Here is a 10,956-nt window from a genome sequence, read left to right as displayed (position 1 = left end):
CAGACAGGCCCACGGCCATGAGCAGAGGCCACGGGCCTGCCGCCTCTGGGGCGGTGACTTCTCCAGTGCAGAGGAGAGACCCAGGTTTGAGGGAGGAGGCTCGGCTGCATGGCTGGGGACTGAGGCCACGTGTTTCTGACCACAGGCGCAGACAATCCGCCTTGGGGCTTTGGAGCTAGAACAAGCCGTTCTCCCAACACTCAGCGCTCACATGGACCCGCAGGCTCTCCCGCGCCCGGCCCCCTCAGCTGCTGAGTCACCCTCCCCAGGGTTCACAGAGGCGCCGGTCCAGAGCCAGGCTGAGTCAGTAGATGATGAATTGCAGAATTCTTATTCAGGCTGTCACCGCAGCAGTGGTGGGCCCTCATCCCCACCTCCTGCTTCCCAACCGGGCCACTTAGAGCATTCTCTTATCACTTGTCATAACAGACAAGTGGGGGAAGGGGTGCTCTGGCAACGAGCACAAGACGGGGCACTGCCAAGCTTCCCTTTCTGTGTCTAAATTCTGGACCTGGATGGGTCCTGGCCTGTTAGCTCAGGGAAGAACCTGGGATCTCGTTTCGTTCAGCTCTCTTATCAATGAACGAGGAAACGACATGGGCTTAGGATTCAGAGCTGCTTGAAAGGGAAGCTCTGGGGTCAGAAACAAAATCTGCTTGTAATGAGCAAACCTCCCAGGTCTAGGGTTTCGCGTCTCTAACAGTGCTGGTGGTGGCCACTTCCATTTTGGCAGTCGATGGATGTGAAGCGCAGGGAGGCAACCCTCGGTAACTGCTATTTGATCCCTGCATTTGACTGGGAGGACAGAGGTTGAGTGAATTACAAGTAAGGACCGGAGAACTTCCTTCTTCCTGCTCAGGACTCAGAGAGGAGGGTCAGGGACTCCTGGAGGGACTTTGGAGAGCAGGTCAGAGGGGGTAGGTTTGGCCAGTAGGTGGATATTCCTAGAGCCTGGATACCTCCCAGCCCGGCAGGGGCCAACGTGGTATCACAGGCGCAGCAGGTCAGGTGGAGCCCGTAAACCAGAAAACAAGCAGAGACCAGTGATGGGCACAGCCACCCTGACCTGCGCCCTCTATTCACCTCCTTTACACACAACTTCGGGGGTCCTGCTGGGCCAGATCACCTGCTGGCTCCCTCCCACGAAACGTGAGCTTGGAAGATGCAGACCTCTGCCTAGAGGGCCCCTCTGTCCTACAGAGGCAGGAGTGGCCTGGGACGAGGATGGGGGAAACACAGATGATGACAGGGCCGATCACCCTGCGCCTGGATTGTCTCCAAGGGCTCCGGGTAGCATCTTCGCAGTTATAGCAGGAGGGCCATACTATCTGATTCCCTTCCCTACCTGGGTGTTGATCGTTCCGCACACGCATGAACCATCTGAGAAAAGGTTCACATTTTTCAAAGGAATTTATTAAGAAACGGGGGGGGAAATATAAAGTACACAATCAAAGGAATCAAAGAGTTTACAACATAGCTTCTTCAGGCCAGTGGCAACTAAGAAATATTTGCTGAGCCGACACCAAGGGTACGGAGGCCCCAATTCCATTTTCAATCCCATCTCCCTTGGCTGCTAACCCAATCAGCTCAAAACTTCCTCCGAAGAGAAGTCAGATTGCCTTCCCAAACCTCCCCAAACTACTTCCCAATTGCCTTTACAGCCCTTCTCTGCCTGGTCCCAGATTCCTCACCTAGGCTTTGGGTGAGGTCAGCCAGACCCTGCTGAGCCTTCTCCACCCTTCCAGTCACTCTAAATCTATTTCTGTTCCCATCTGGATTCATGTAATTGAACTATATTCATGAACCAGTTGGGCTGGCTTGATCTGCTGCCTTTGGTCAAGTTACCTATCTTTCTAAGCCTACATCTGAACCTGATCCTTCTGTGGGGAACAACTTCTTGAGCAGTGTCTCTCACAGCTCCCTGCCCCAGTTAGTCCAAGGCTACTTTCTCCCCCAGACAGAACTCTGCGCCTGCGTCCAACCTCCCACTTAACTTCCAGGTGGCTTTAGTTCTCAGCTAACCCTCCTGGGTGCTGGTGTAGTCGCTAAGTTGTGTCTTAGCGACTTGAGACCTCATGGACTGCAGCCCACCAGGCTCCTCTGTCCATGGGATTCCCTGGGAAAGAATACTGGAGTGGGCTGCCGTTGCCTTCTCCAGGGGAGTCTTCCTGACCCAGGAAGTGAACTCTTCACCGCTGAGCCACCAGGGAAGCTTGGGAGAGATGATCAAAATACCTTGATATTGGTACACACTTAGCACATCCTGCCCAGCTCAGGTCACCAACCTTATCAACCTCCTTGGAAGTTTTCTGACTTCTCTTTTGGACATCGGCCCCACTGGAATATTATCTCTGTAGATTATTCTATGAATGGCTTTATAGATACAGTAATAATAAGACTAAGGCAAAAGGAGAGCGAATCCCTCCCAAATTGTTATCTTCTCTTACAAAAAAAAAACAAAACTGGGCTACTCTTGCCGTTTCTTCTACGTGTTAGTATACAGGTTAGTATAGCCTGATTCTCAGCTGGCTTTTAGGAGCAGAACTCAGCCTTAGCAAGATGGCCATTGGTCCCTTCTGCACCTACGGTCACTGTTGAGTCTTAGCAAATGGCTTCTTCAAATAAACGTTGGAAGGCAGAACTGAAGAATCTCCTCCAACAGAGAAGCAGGTAACAGCTCTTCCCAGACATTCTCGAGCCTCCCTCACAACACATGCATACCACATCCCCTTTCAGGCTTACCCTGACAGAAAAGCATTAACTCAGTACTATGAACACAAGTTGGTTAAAATTTTTCCTAAGACCTCCAGTTTGAGCTTTGAGGGTGTACAAAATTCTCCACGCCTCTTAGCCAGTCCTCATGATAACCCTGTGAGGTGGGCACAGTGGATATTATGATGGGTCTTTTACTGATGTAGAAACAGGTCCACAGAGGTTAGGGAGCTCGACCAATATCACACAGCTGTTTAGTTGGAAGAAGGTGAAAGTGAAAGTCGCTCAGTCCTGTCCGACTCTTTGCGACTCCATGAGCTATACAGGCCATGGAATTCTCCAGGCTAGAATCCTGGAGTGGGTAGCCTTTCCTTTTCCAGGGGATCTTCCCAACCCAGGGATTGAACCCAGGTCTCCCACATTGCAGGTGGGTTCTTCACCAGCTGAGCCACCAGGGAAGCCAGCACTCAACCCAGATCTCTGCTGCCTCACTCATTTCCTCTTTTAGGCACAAAAGTACGAACGAGGTTCTCTACTCCCCTTTTCTCTACCTAAATGGCATCCTCCTTTTGTACACAATCTGGGAAGTCCCAAACAGGAAAAGGAATGATGGATCAAGTTAACTGTCACTGTCCAATACGGGGGTGTGAGGGGGATGTCATATCTTTCATGATGTTCCTGATTTCTTAACATCTGTAGTTGAAGCAAGAACTCTTTGTCCCAGTGCTGGGTGGTGCTTTCGGCACCAGGATTTGTTAGGATTCCCAGGTCACAGTTGGGAGGCTGGGGATTTTCCTTTCAAAATGATGCTCAGTGCTATCCTTCCCATCCATCTCACATTTCCCCAGGGCTGTGGCTTTCCCACCTCGACCGAGCCCTGCAGCGGGAAAACACAGTACTTCTGCCAATTGTCTCACATCTGACTTCCCAGGACTCTCGTGGTGTCCCCTGCAACTGCTTCATCTTTAGAACATCTGTGGGAGTCTCTTCCTGTATCCAGGTGGTATTTCCCCTCTGAAGTTCTCTATTCCCACCTCCTGGCTGGAGCCATTCCACCAGCCTGGCTCTCTGCACACGGTTCCCATGCAGCTCTGCAAAACTGTTGTTCTAACCTGAAGGTATTTATCCCTTAGAGGCCAGAACGCCCCAGGACACATAAGCAGGACACCCCGATTTCATCTCTTTTGTGACTCAGAGCTGAGTCACGCTCCTGAAGGCTTACGATAGGCTGAGTCCACAGTGCCCCCTACTGGAGATTTCCCACAAGCCAAGGTTTTGGACACCTTGGTGGGTCCCACTGTTTACTAGACACCAATTCACTCCACAGATGTTTACTGAGCACCTACTAGGAGCCGTCACTGTGCTGACTCTGTAGAGAGGGCTCCAAAGAAGACAGACACAGTCTCCCCACTCGTGCAACTCATCCTATGCCACCTGGTTCCGTGGAACCACAACTCGGTTTCCAGTTGGTCTGAATGAGTTGGTGAACTCAATAAGACCGTCTCTTGCTTCTGGACGTTCTGCAATGACAGATCATCCGTGGGGACTGCCTGACCACTGCAATCCTTCCCAGGGCACATTCCATGGTCAGCCACCAAACAGGCCCCTGATCTGCTAGCCTTTCCTCCCTGCTGGGTCCAGACCCACCAGGATTTTCCCCCTTGCTCCTGCTCTACCCCTACCCCCGCCAGAACAGTCTCATGTATTCTGACATTCATTTGCAAATCCAGGAGTTATTCTTGAATATCATTTATAGAGGTGTATTTTTCTGCAGTAAACAGTTAAGCATATATGTTATTTAATGGACAATAGTAACTGAAGTAGAAATGTGCATATATAAATAACAGCAGGAAATAACTCAAAAAGAACCCAACCTCCCCTGTCACTATTTACACATTTTGAACCTGTTTACACTCAGTAAACTATTCAGACATGCTTTTACCTTGCTGCTATAATGATGTGATCAGAAATCCAAAAGTTTTTTTTTGCTTATGATTGCATCACAGTCAAAATCGTCTAAATAGTTCTCATAGTTGTCATACATGAAGGCAGTAACTCACTGTCCTGCTAGACCACAACCCACTTGGCTATTCCTTCCAGAGCTGAGCTGTTTCCTGTCAATGACTATAATATACAGCGTGGTCACAAATACCTATCTGCAAATCCTTTTCCTTTTTCAGTTCTTTTCCCAGAATGTATTCCCCAATGTGAAGTAACTTCATCTTACAATCATTTCTTTGACTCCTGTCAAGTCCTGCCAAACCGATCTCCAGGAAGCAGCATTTATCATGCCAGGAGCCTATTTCCCCATGATATAGCTTCAAAAATATTTTTTTGAAGAATGCAAATGATTGATTTTATTTTTCATTTTATGTGTTCTGGCCTGTGTAGATTCCCTTCTGGGGACCCAACTTACTTGGTCTTTTGACCAAGTAGATCTCTTTAAGTCAATGTATACCCTCGAGATTCAGCTCTCAGATCAACGCTTTGTAATGTCCTCCCCTCGTCGATTTTTCCTTTAATCTTCATTATTATTTGCTGTGCACACATCTCAAAATTTTATGTAATTGAATCCATCCACTCGACATTGATTATTTCCCCCTTCACTTCATGAAACAAATCAACGACCTCCCTGGAAAAAGATTTTCTTTTCCCTCCACCTAACGTCCTGTATTTTCCATCTGGACTTGTCCAAAATCTCTCTGGTACCCATGACCACTCACAGTCCATGATCCTTACATTAAGATTCCCTTTGGTCATCTCTCACCAGCCCCTGGCTAGCCACGGCCCATGCCAAGGGCCCGTGCTTACAGCTCACTTCTGACACGAACCCTCCACGCAATTTCCACTCCTCCGCCCATGTCAGCCCCACTACTGACTTCTCAGGTCTTCCAACTGGTTTGGCCCCTGAGTTCCACACCTGGCCTCTAGGATTAGGTGTGTTCCCCACCCATAATAGCAATACAGACAAAAATGCCTTTAACACCTTAGTTCAGCCAGAATTTCTCAAAAGGAGTTGTGCTGGGAAACTAAGAAGGAGCTAAAAATAAACTCCAGGAAGTATTAAGACATCAAAACAGAAGAGACTTTATATTCTACAGAGGTCTGACCTCAGGCTGGCTTGGAGGTGAGAGGTGAGGGAAGTTGGAGGGAAGGCCCCAGGTAAGTGCTGTGTTTTAGACTCCAGCCCTACCAGCTCCGTTTTCTAACAGCACATTCTCTTCAGGGGCTTTAAGGTGAACATCCACTGCCCTGGGGTAGTGTCTGCACTTGGTCCCCCACAAAGCCCACCCTGTTCTTCACTGGGGGGTGCTACTGTTGGAGGAGGAGCCGCAATGTGCCGGCTGTGGCTGAAGGCAATGAATGACCTCAGCCCTTCCGTCTCTGCAGTGAAAGATGCCACTGACTGCCGGGTTCAAAATCTCAGGCCCCTGCTAACCTAGCCTGTCCCCTTCCAGCTGGAGAAGAACGGGTTCTCAGCTCTCTTCTGCAAAGTACGTAATCGACATAACCTGAGCCCTTCTTGGCTCCAAGGACAATCTCTACCCACCTCCCCAGGCCTCTCCCCGGGCCACCCCATCAGGAATGGTTTTGAAGAAGAACGCAAATCAGAACTAGTTTACATATCTTGGAAACCTAGACTCTATGGTAGCGGCAGTGGCAGTCACCACACCCCCCCCTCCCCCAATTCAAAAGCAAGAGGCGTTAATGCCCAGCACCTCTCCAACCCCTCCTCCTCTGCTTCTGAGAATTATGGTCATGCCAACCCTGCTTGGTCCCTATCCCTGCACCTGCACAGGGGTTTGGCACTTCAAATTGTGAAAAGCTGTCAACCCCTGCCCTCCGAGAAAATGCCCTTGGCCGCCACATCTCCTGGGCGGCCCTGCCTGCCTTCTCCCCGCCTTCATTTCCTGCCCCCCCCCACCCAGTCCCATCCCCAGTCCCAGCCCTTTAACTGTCAAGAGGGCGGACCCGAAAGACGTGGATGGTGCCGTTACTGAGGGACACGACCAGGTACCTGCCGTCCACCATGGTGGTCACCCGGGGCTTTTCCAGGCCGTGATAGGCCGTCAGGAAGTCGCCAAGCAGCGAGCCCTTCGGATCGAGGATCACCACCTTGTTGACCTCGCGAAGGGTCAGAAAGATGTAGCCTTTCTTATCCACGGACACGGAACCCGGCTGGCAGCCATGCAGGCCAGGTCCCCGGTACTCCCCAACCACCTGACCCAGCCCATCACAGACCACCAAGCTATTCTGCTGCCAATCGGACCCTACAAAATGGCCCTGGGGGCTGGTGGTCAGGAACACCAGTGCCCGCAGGCCCCGGTTGGCCTTGCCCCCGGGGATGAACCGCGTGGCCAAGCTACCTTCCATGTTGTACACCTCCACGTGGCCGGACACGCTGACCGCCACCCGGTCCCCACTCGGCATGGCGGCCACAGCATGGCTGGCCTGGCAGAGGCTCAGCGCCCGGCGCCACTGCACCTCGCCATTGTGGTTGATGAGATAGAGCCGCGCGGCTGCTGAGAAGGCCACGGTGTCCTGCAGGGCGGCCACGCTGCATGGGGAGCAGCCCTCGGGCACGGGCACGGCACCCCTGTAGTCGCCATTGAGAGAGAAGCGCTTTAGGGCCCTGTTCTGCTCATCCGCCACCAGGATCTCCCGGGAGCCAAAGGGACAGAGCCCAGTGATCCGGGGGGCGCGCTTGTCCCCGGGCATCCGGGTGGGGAAGCTGCAGAAAAAGATGGGCCTGGGGAGGAGGCCAGAGCCCTCTAGGTTTGGCCCGGGGGCGGGGCTGGGCTCCCGGGAGACGGACTTGAGCCTGCCTTTGAACTTCCTCTTCTTGTTGGATCTGCTGCCCACCCGGGCCTGGGTTCCTCCATCTTCCTGGGGTGTCTGGGCTCTGCCCTCTTTCGGGGTTTTGGCTCCATCTTCCTGGGGAGTCTCAGCTCTCTCCGCCTTGAGGGGCTGAGCTTCGTCCTCTTGGGGTGTCTGCGCTCTGTCCTGATTTGGGGTCTGAACTCCATCCCTGCTCTGGGGCTGTGTTGCATCACCTCCCTGGCTTCGGGCTCCATCCTTCCCGCTGTCCTTCTGCGGCAGCTGCTCCTCAAAGGAAAGCCTCAGCAGGTGGCAGTTCTTGTCCAGGAGCCCGGGATACAGTTCCAGCTGGGGCAGCTGGCAGGGAGCGGGCCCAGGCACCCAGGGACAGCCCTGCAGCTGCCGGAGCCGCTGGGCGATCGCCCCCTCCAGCGAGAGGATCTCAGCCTCACGCCCCAGGCTAAGCACCCTACGGGCAAAGGCGGCCGCCTCCCTGGCCACTTGCTCCTGGCCCTCCAGCTCCCCCAGGCGCTCCCGAGCACCCTCCTCAGCAGCCTCCACGTGGGCCCGCAGCTGACCGAGCACCTCCTGCTTCTGGGCCAGGAGGGCCCTGAGGACCCGCTCGGACGCCTCCTCCACCTGTGTGACCACCTTGGCCGCCTGCTCCCGCAGCCGGGCCAAGGCTTCCTTTTCAGCCAGCCGGGTGGCCTCCAGCTCGGCCAGGTTGTTGTCCACGCCGGCCAGCAGCTCCTCGAGGCCGGGCCTCCGGGCACGCACAGCCTCAGCCAGGGGCAGGCAGGGGTGGTCCAGGTGGGGGTCCAGGCGACACTCTCGGCACAGCAGCTGGGAGCACGGCTGGCACAGGAAGCGCAGGGCCTCCCCCGGGTGCTGGGGACACTGGGCCGCCTGGCGCTCCCGGGCCTCCTCGTCGTACCACCCCGCCCTGTAGCCCACCAGGTCCACCACCCGATGGCTGTGGGTCTGTCGGGTGCACCGGTGTCCGTCGGCACAGGCCTGGCACAGGTCGTCGGCACAGTCCAGGCAGCGGGCGGTGGCTGGCCCCCCGGCACTGGCGCCCCCCATCAGGGGGCACAGGGCACAGGCCGGCTTCCCTGCCCGCAGGTCGCCACCGGCCCGGGCCTTCACCAAATCCAGGAGTCCGTTGACAAAGAAGTTGGTCTTGAAGGCGGCCACGCCTGCAGGCGGCACGGGCACAGACTCACGGCACTCGGGGCATCGGAGGCGGCTGCCCTCGGCCAGCTGTGCTAGGCAGTCCTGGCAGTAGGTGTGCAGGCAGGGCAGCGTTTTGGGCACCCGCAGTTGCTCCAGGCAGATTTTACAGGCCAGGAAGTCGCTGCTCAGGGCCTCCAGGAGGGATGGTGAGGAGCCCTGGGAAACCATTCTGCAAGCAAGAGGTTGAGGGCAGAGGTTGAGGGCACTCCTGAAGTGGCCGTCCTCTGCCCTCCCACCTCTGCCCCATACTCAAGCCCCACCAGGTCTGGGATCTCACCTGAATGGCTGGGAATTTTCTTGTCGTCTCTGGAGCTAAAGAACCACCTCCCTTCTCCGTACAGACATTCAGAAATGTGAAAAGTAAAGGCTGCCTTCGCGCAAGTCAGGCCCTGCGAGATCCGAAGAGACCAAGAGGCCGGGCCTTAGAGAGCCCATGGGGTAATGATGGGTGCCCCTGCCCGCCTGCCCCGCCGTTGACAAGCCTTGTGGCACATGGGGTGAGAGTCTGGTGTGAACAGACCCTGGGGACCATGCTGGGTGTGAGCTGCCCGGGCGGGGGTGGGGCAGGGAGGACACAGCGGAGGGTCCAGTGGGGCAGAGTCCCCTTGACTCCTGGCAGGTGGGGCAGAACAACTGGCTTCAGTTGCCAGGGCCCCAAGTCCCAGGGCCGGGTACACCTGCCTCCCGGACCGCCCCCCCCTCCCCCGCCGCAGCAGCATCACAGGAACTGGGGGCCCCCCAACTTCCTGCCCCGACGGCCCCGCAATGGGCTCTGGAGAAGTCAGAGGGGCTGCTGAGGGGAAGGGGCTGCCAGGCTCTTTCCGTCCAGCTTCTCGGACTTCTGGTCCGAGCCCCGGCTCCCCCAGCCCTTTTCTTTCCGCCCGTGTTGCTGCTGGAGGCCTCCTCCTTTCCAAGGAGCCTCTGGAGGGTCGGAGTCACGTGAGGCTCCGTCTGTGAATGCCCCCAGCATCCGGCACAGTGGCCAGTGAAATACTTGATAAAGAAACTTGGGGCGTTTCCCCCAAACTTCCAGAAAGTAGGGGCTGGGTCGGGGGGAGGGGTGGCGGGCAGGGCTGAGAGAGTGGGAAGGGGGTCTTCCCAGGGAGACCTCAGCTCTCTGGCCCCGGAGAGAGGAGCCTCCCCTCTGCTCCCGCCCTCTGGGTCTCTGTCCCCCTCCCCTCCCTTCCTCTTTCTCCGGCCGTCTCCCTTCCCCCACCCCCTCCAGTCCAATTCTCCCTCCAGCCGCCCCCCAAGCCCCCTACTTACCTAGCTTGGGCTCCAGGACCCAGAGCTGGGGGATTCCCCGACCAACCCCTCGGAGGCCCTGATGCGGCTGTTGCCCGGCTCCTGAAAGAGAAACAAAACTGAAACTAATTGTACTTCTGCAACTTCCGTCCCAGGCCCGGGACACGGACTAGAACGGCCGCAGGCCCCGCCCTCTTCCCTCCCCAGCCTGGACCTCTTCCTCGCAGGGGGGGCCTTCCCCCATCGGCGGGGCACAGTCCCCGCCCGCAGGCTCCCGGGCTTCGTGCGGGCTGGGTCAGCTTTCGCGGCTGGAGTCTGCGAGGTCGGCCTGTCCGTTTGAGCCTCGGGATTTGCTCAGCCTGCTAAGTGTGTCTGTCGCAAGGGCAGGGCAGCTGCCTGAGGATGTATCCTCTGAGGGAAGAAATGAGAGATCTTAGGTGATTCTCGGAGACGCAGGGTAACCAGAGCCCCGGCCTCGGGCCAGGCTTCCAGGGCTGCCGCATATTTGCAAATCCAGCCCTAGGTGAGGCCCTTCTACCACAATTGTCTGCTGAGATTCGGGAGGGGGTCCTGGAGGAGGTGTCCCTTGAGATGAGTCACCAGAGTGCGAAGGGGTCGGGGATCGCCAGAGAAGAACGCAGGGAAGGGGATTCCAGGAATTGGGAACAGCAAGGTGGGCCCAGACGAATGAAATACCACATACTCTGCTGGGGGTCCCAAGTAATTCAGGATGGTTTGTGCGAGAAATTACGGTTGCCAGGGGGAAGGATGGGGGAAGAGATAGGGAGATTGAGCACCGGCATGTATACACTGCCATGTTTAAAATGGACAGCCAACAAGGTCCTACTGTATAGCATAGGGAACTCAATGGTATGTGGCAGCCTGGATTGGAGGGAAGTTTAGGAGAGATTAGATACATGTATACCCATTTCAGTGTTCTTGCCTGGA

At 55.6% G+C, this 10,956-nt stretch overlaps 1 protein-coding gene across 2 annotated transcripts; it reads right to left on the bottom strand.

Moving 5' to 3' along the window:
• Positions 1 to 1,391: 1,391 nt before the first annotated feature.
• TRIM56 (tripartite motif containing 56) lies at positions 1,392 to 10,360 on the bottom strand. 2 transcript variants are annotated; one of them, XM_070363091.1, is made up of 4 exons: positions 10,223 to 10,360; positions 10,030 to 10,110; positions 9,041 to 9,152; positions 1,392 to 8,932 (listed from the first exon to the last, which is right to left on the bottom strand). In XM_070363091.1, the coding sequence occupies exon 4, from the start codon at positions 8,929 to 8,931 to the stop codon at positions 6,664 to 6,666; it is 2,268 nt and encodes a 755-aa protein (XP_070219192.1). In that variant the 5' UTR covers position 8,932; positions 9,041 to 9,152; positions 10,030 to 10,110; positions 10,223 to 10,360; the 3' UTR covers positions 1,392 to 6,663. The 2 variants fall into 2 exon arrangements, with proteins under 2 accessions (XP_070219192.1, XP_005892861.1); XM_005892799.2 differs by lacking the exon at positions 10,223 to 10,360 and having other exon boundaries at positions 10,030 to 10,176.
• Between the last annotated feature and the right edge of the window lie 596 nt (positions 10,361 to 10,956).

Source organism: Bos mutus, chromosome 25 (genome assembly GCF_027580195.1).
Source record: "Bos mutus isolate GX-2022 chromosome 25, NWIPB_WYAK_1.1, whole genome shotgun sequence".
In the NCBI taxonomy this organism is placed as follows: Eukaryota; Metazoa; Chordata; class Mammalia; order Artiodactyla; family Bovidae; genus Bos; species Bos mutus.
This window is presented reverse-complemented; position numbering and strand designations above follow the sequence as displayed.

Coding starts and splice junctions, on each gene's coding strand:
- TRIM56 (XM_070363091.1), bottom strand. CDS start 8,931: ATGGTTTCCCAGGGCTCCTCACCATCCCTCCTGGAGGCCCTGAGCAGC.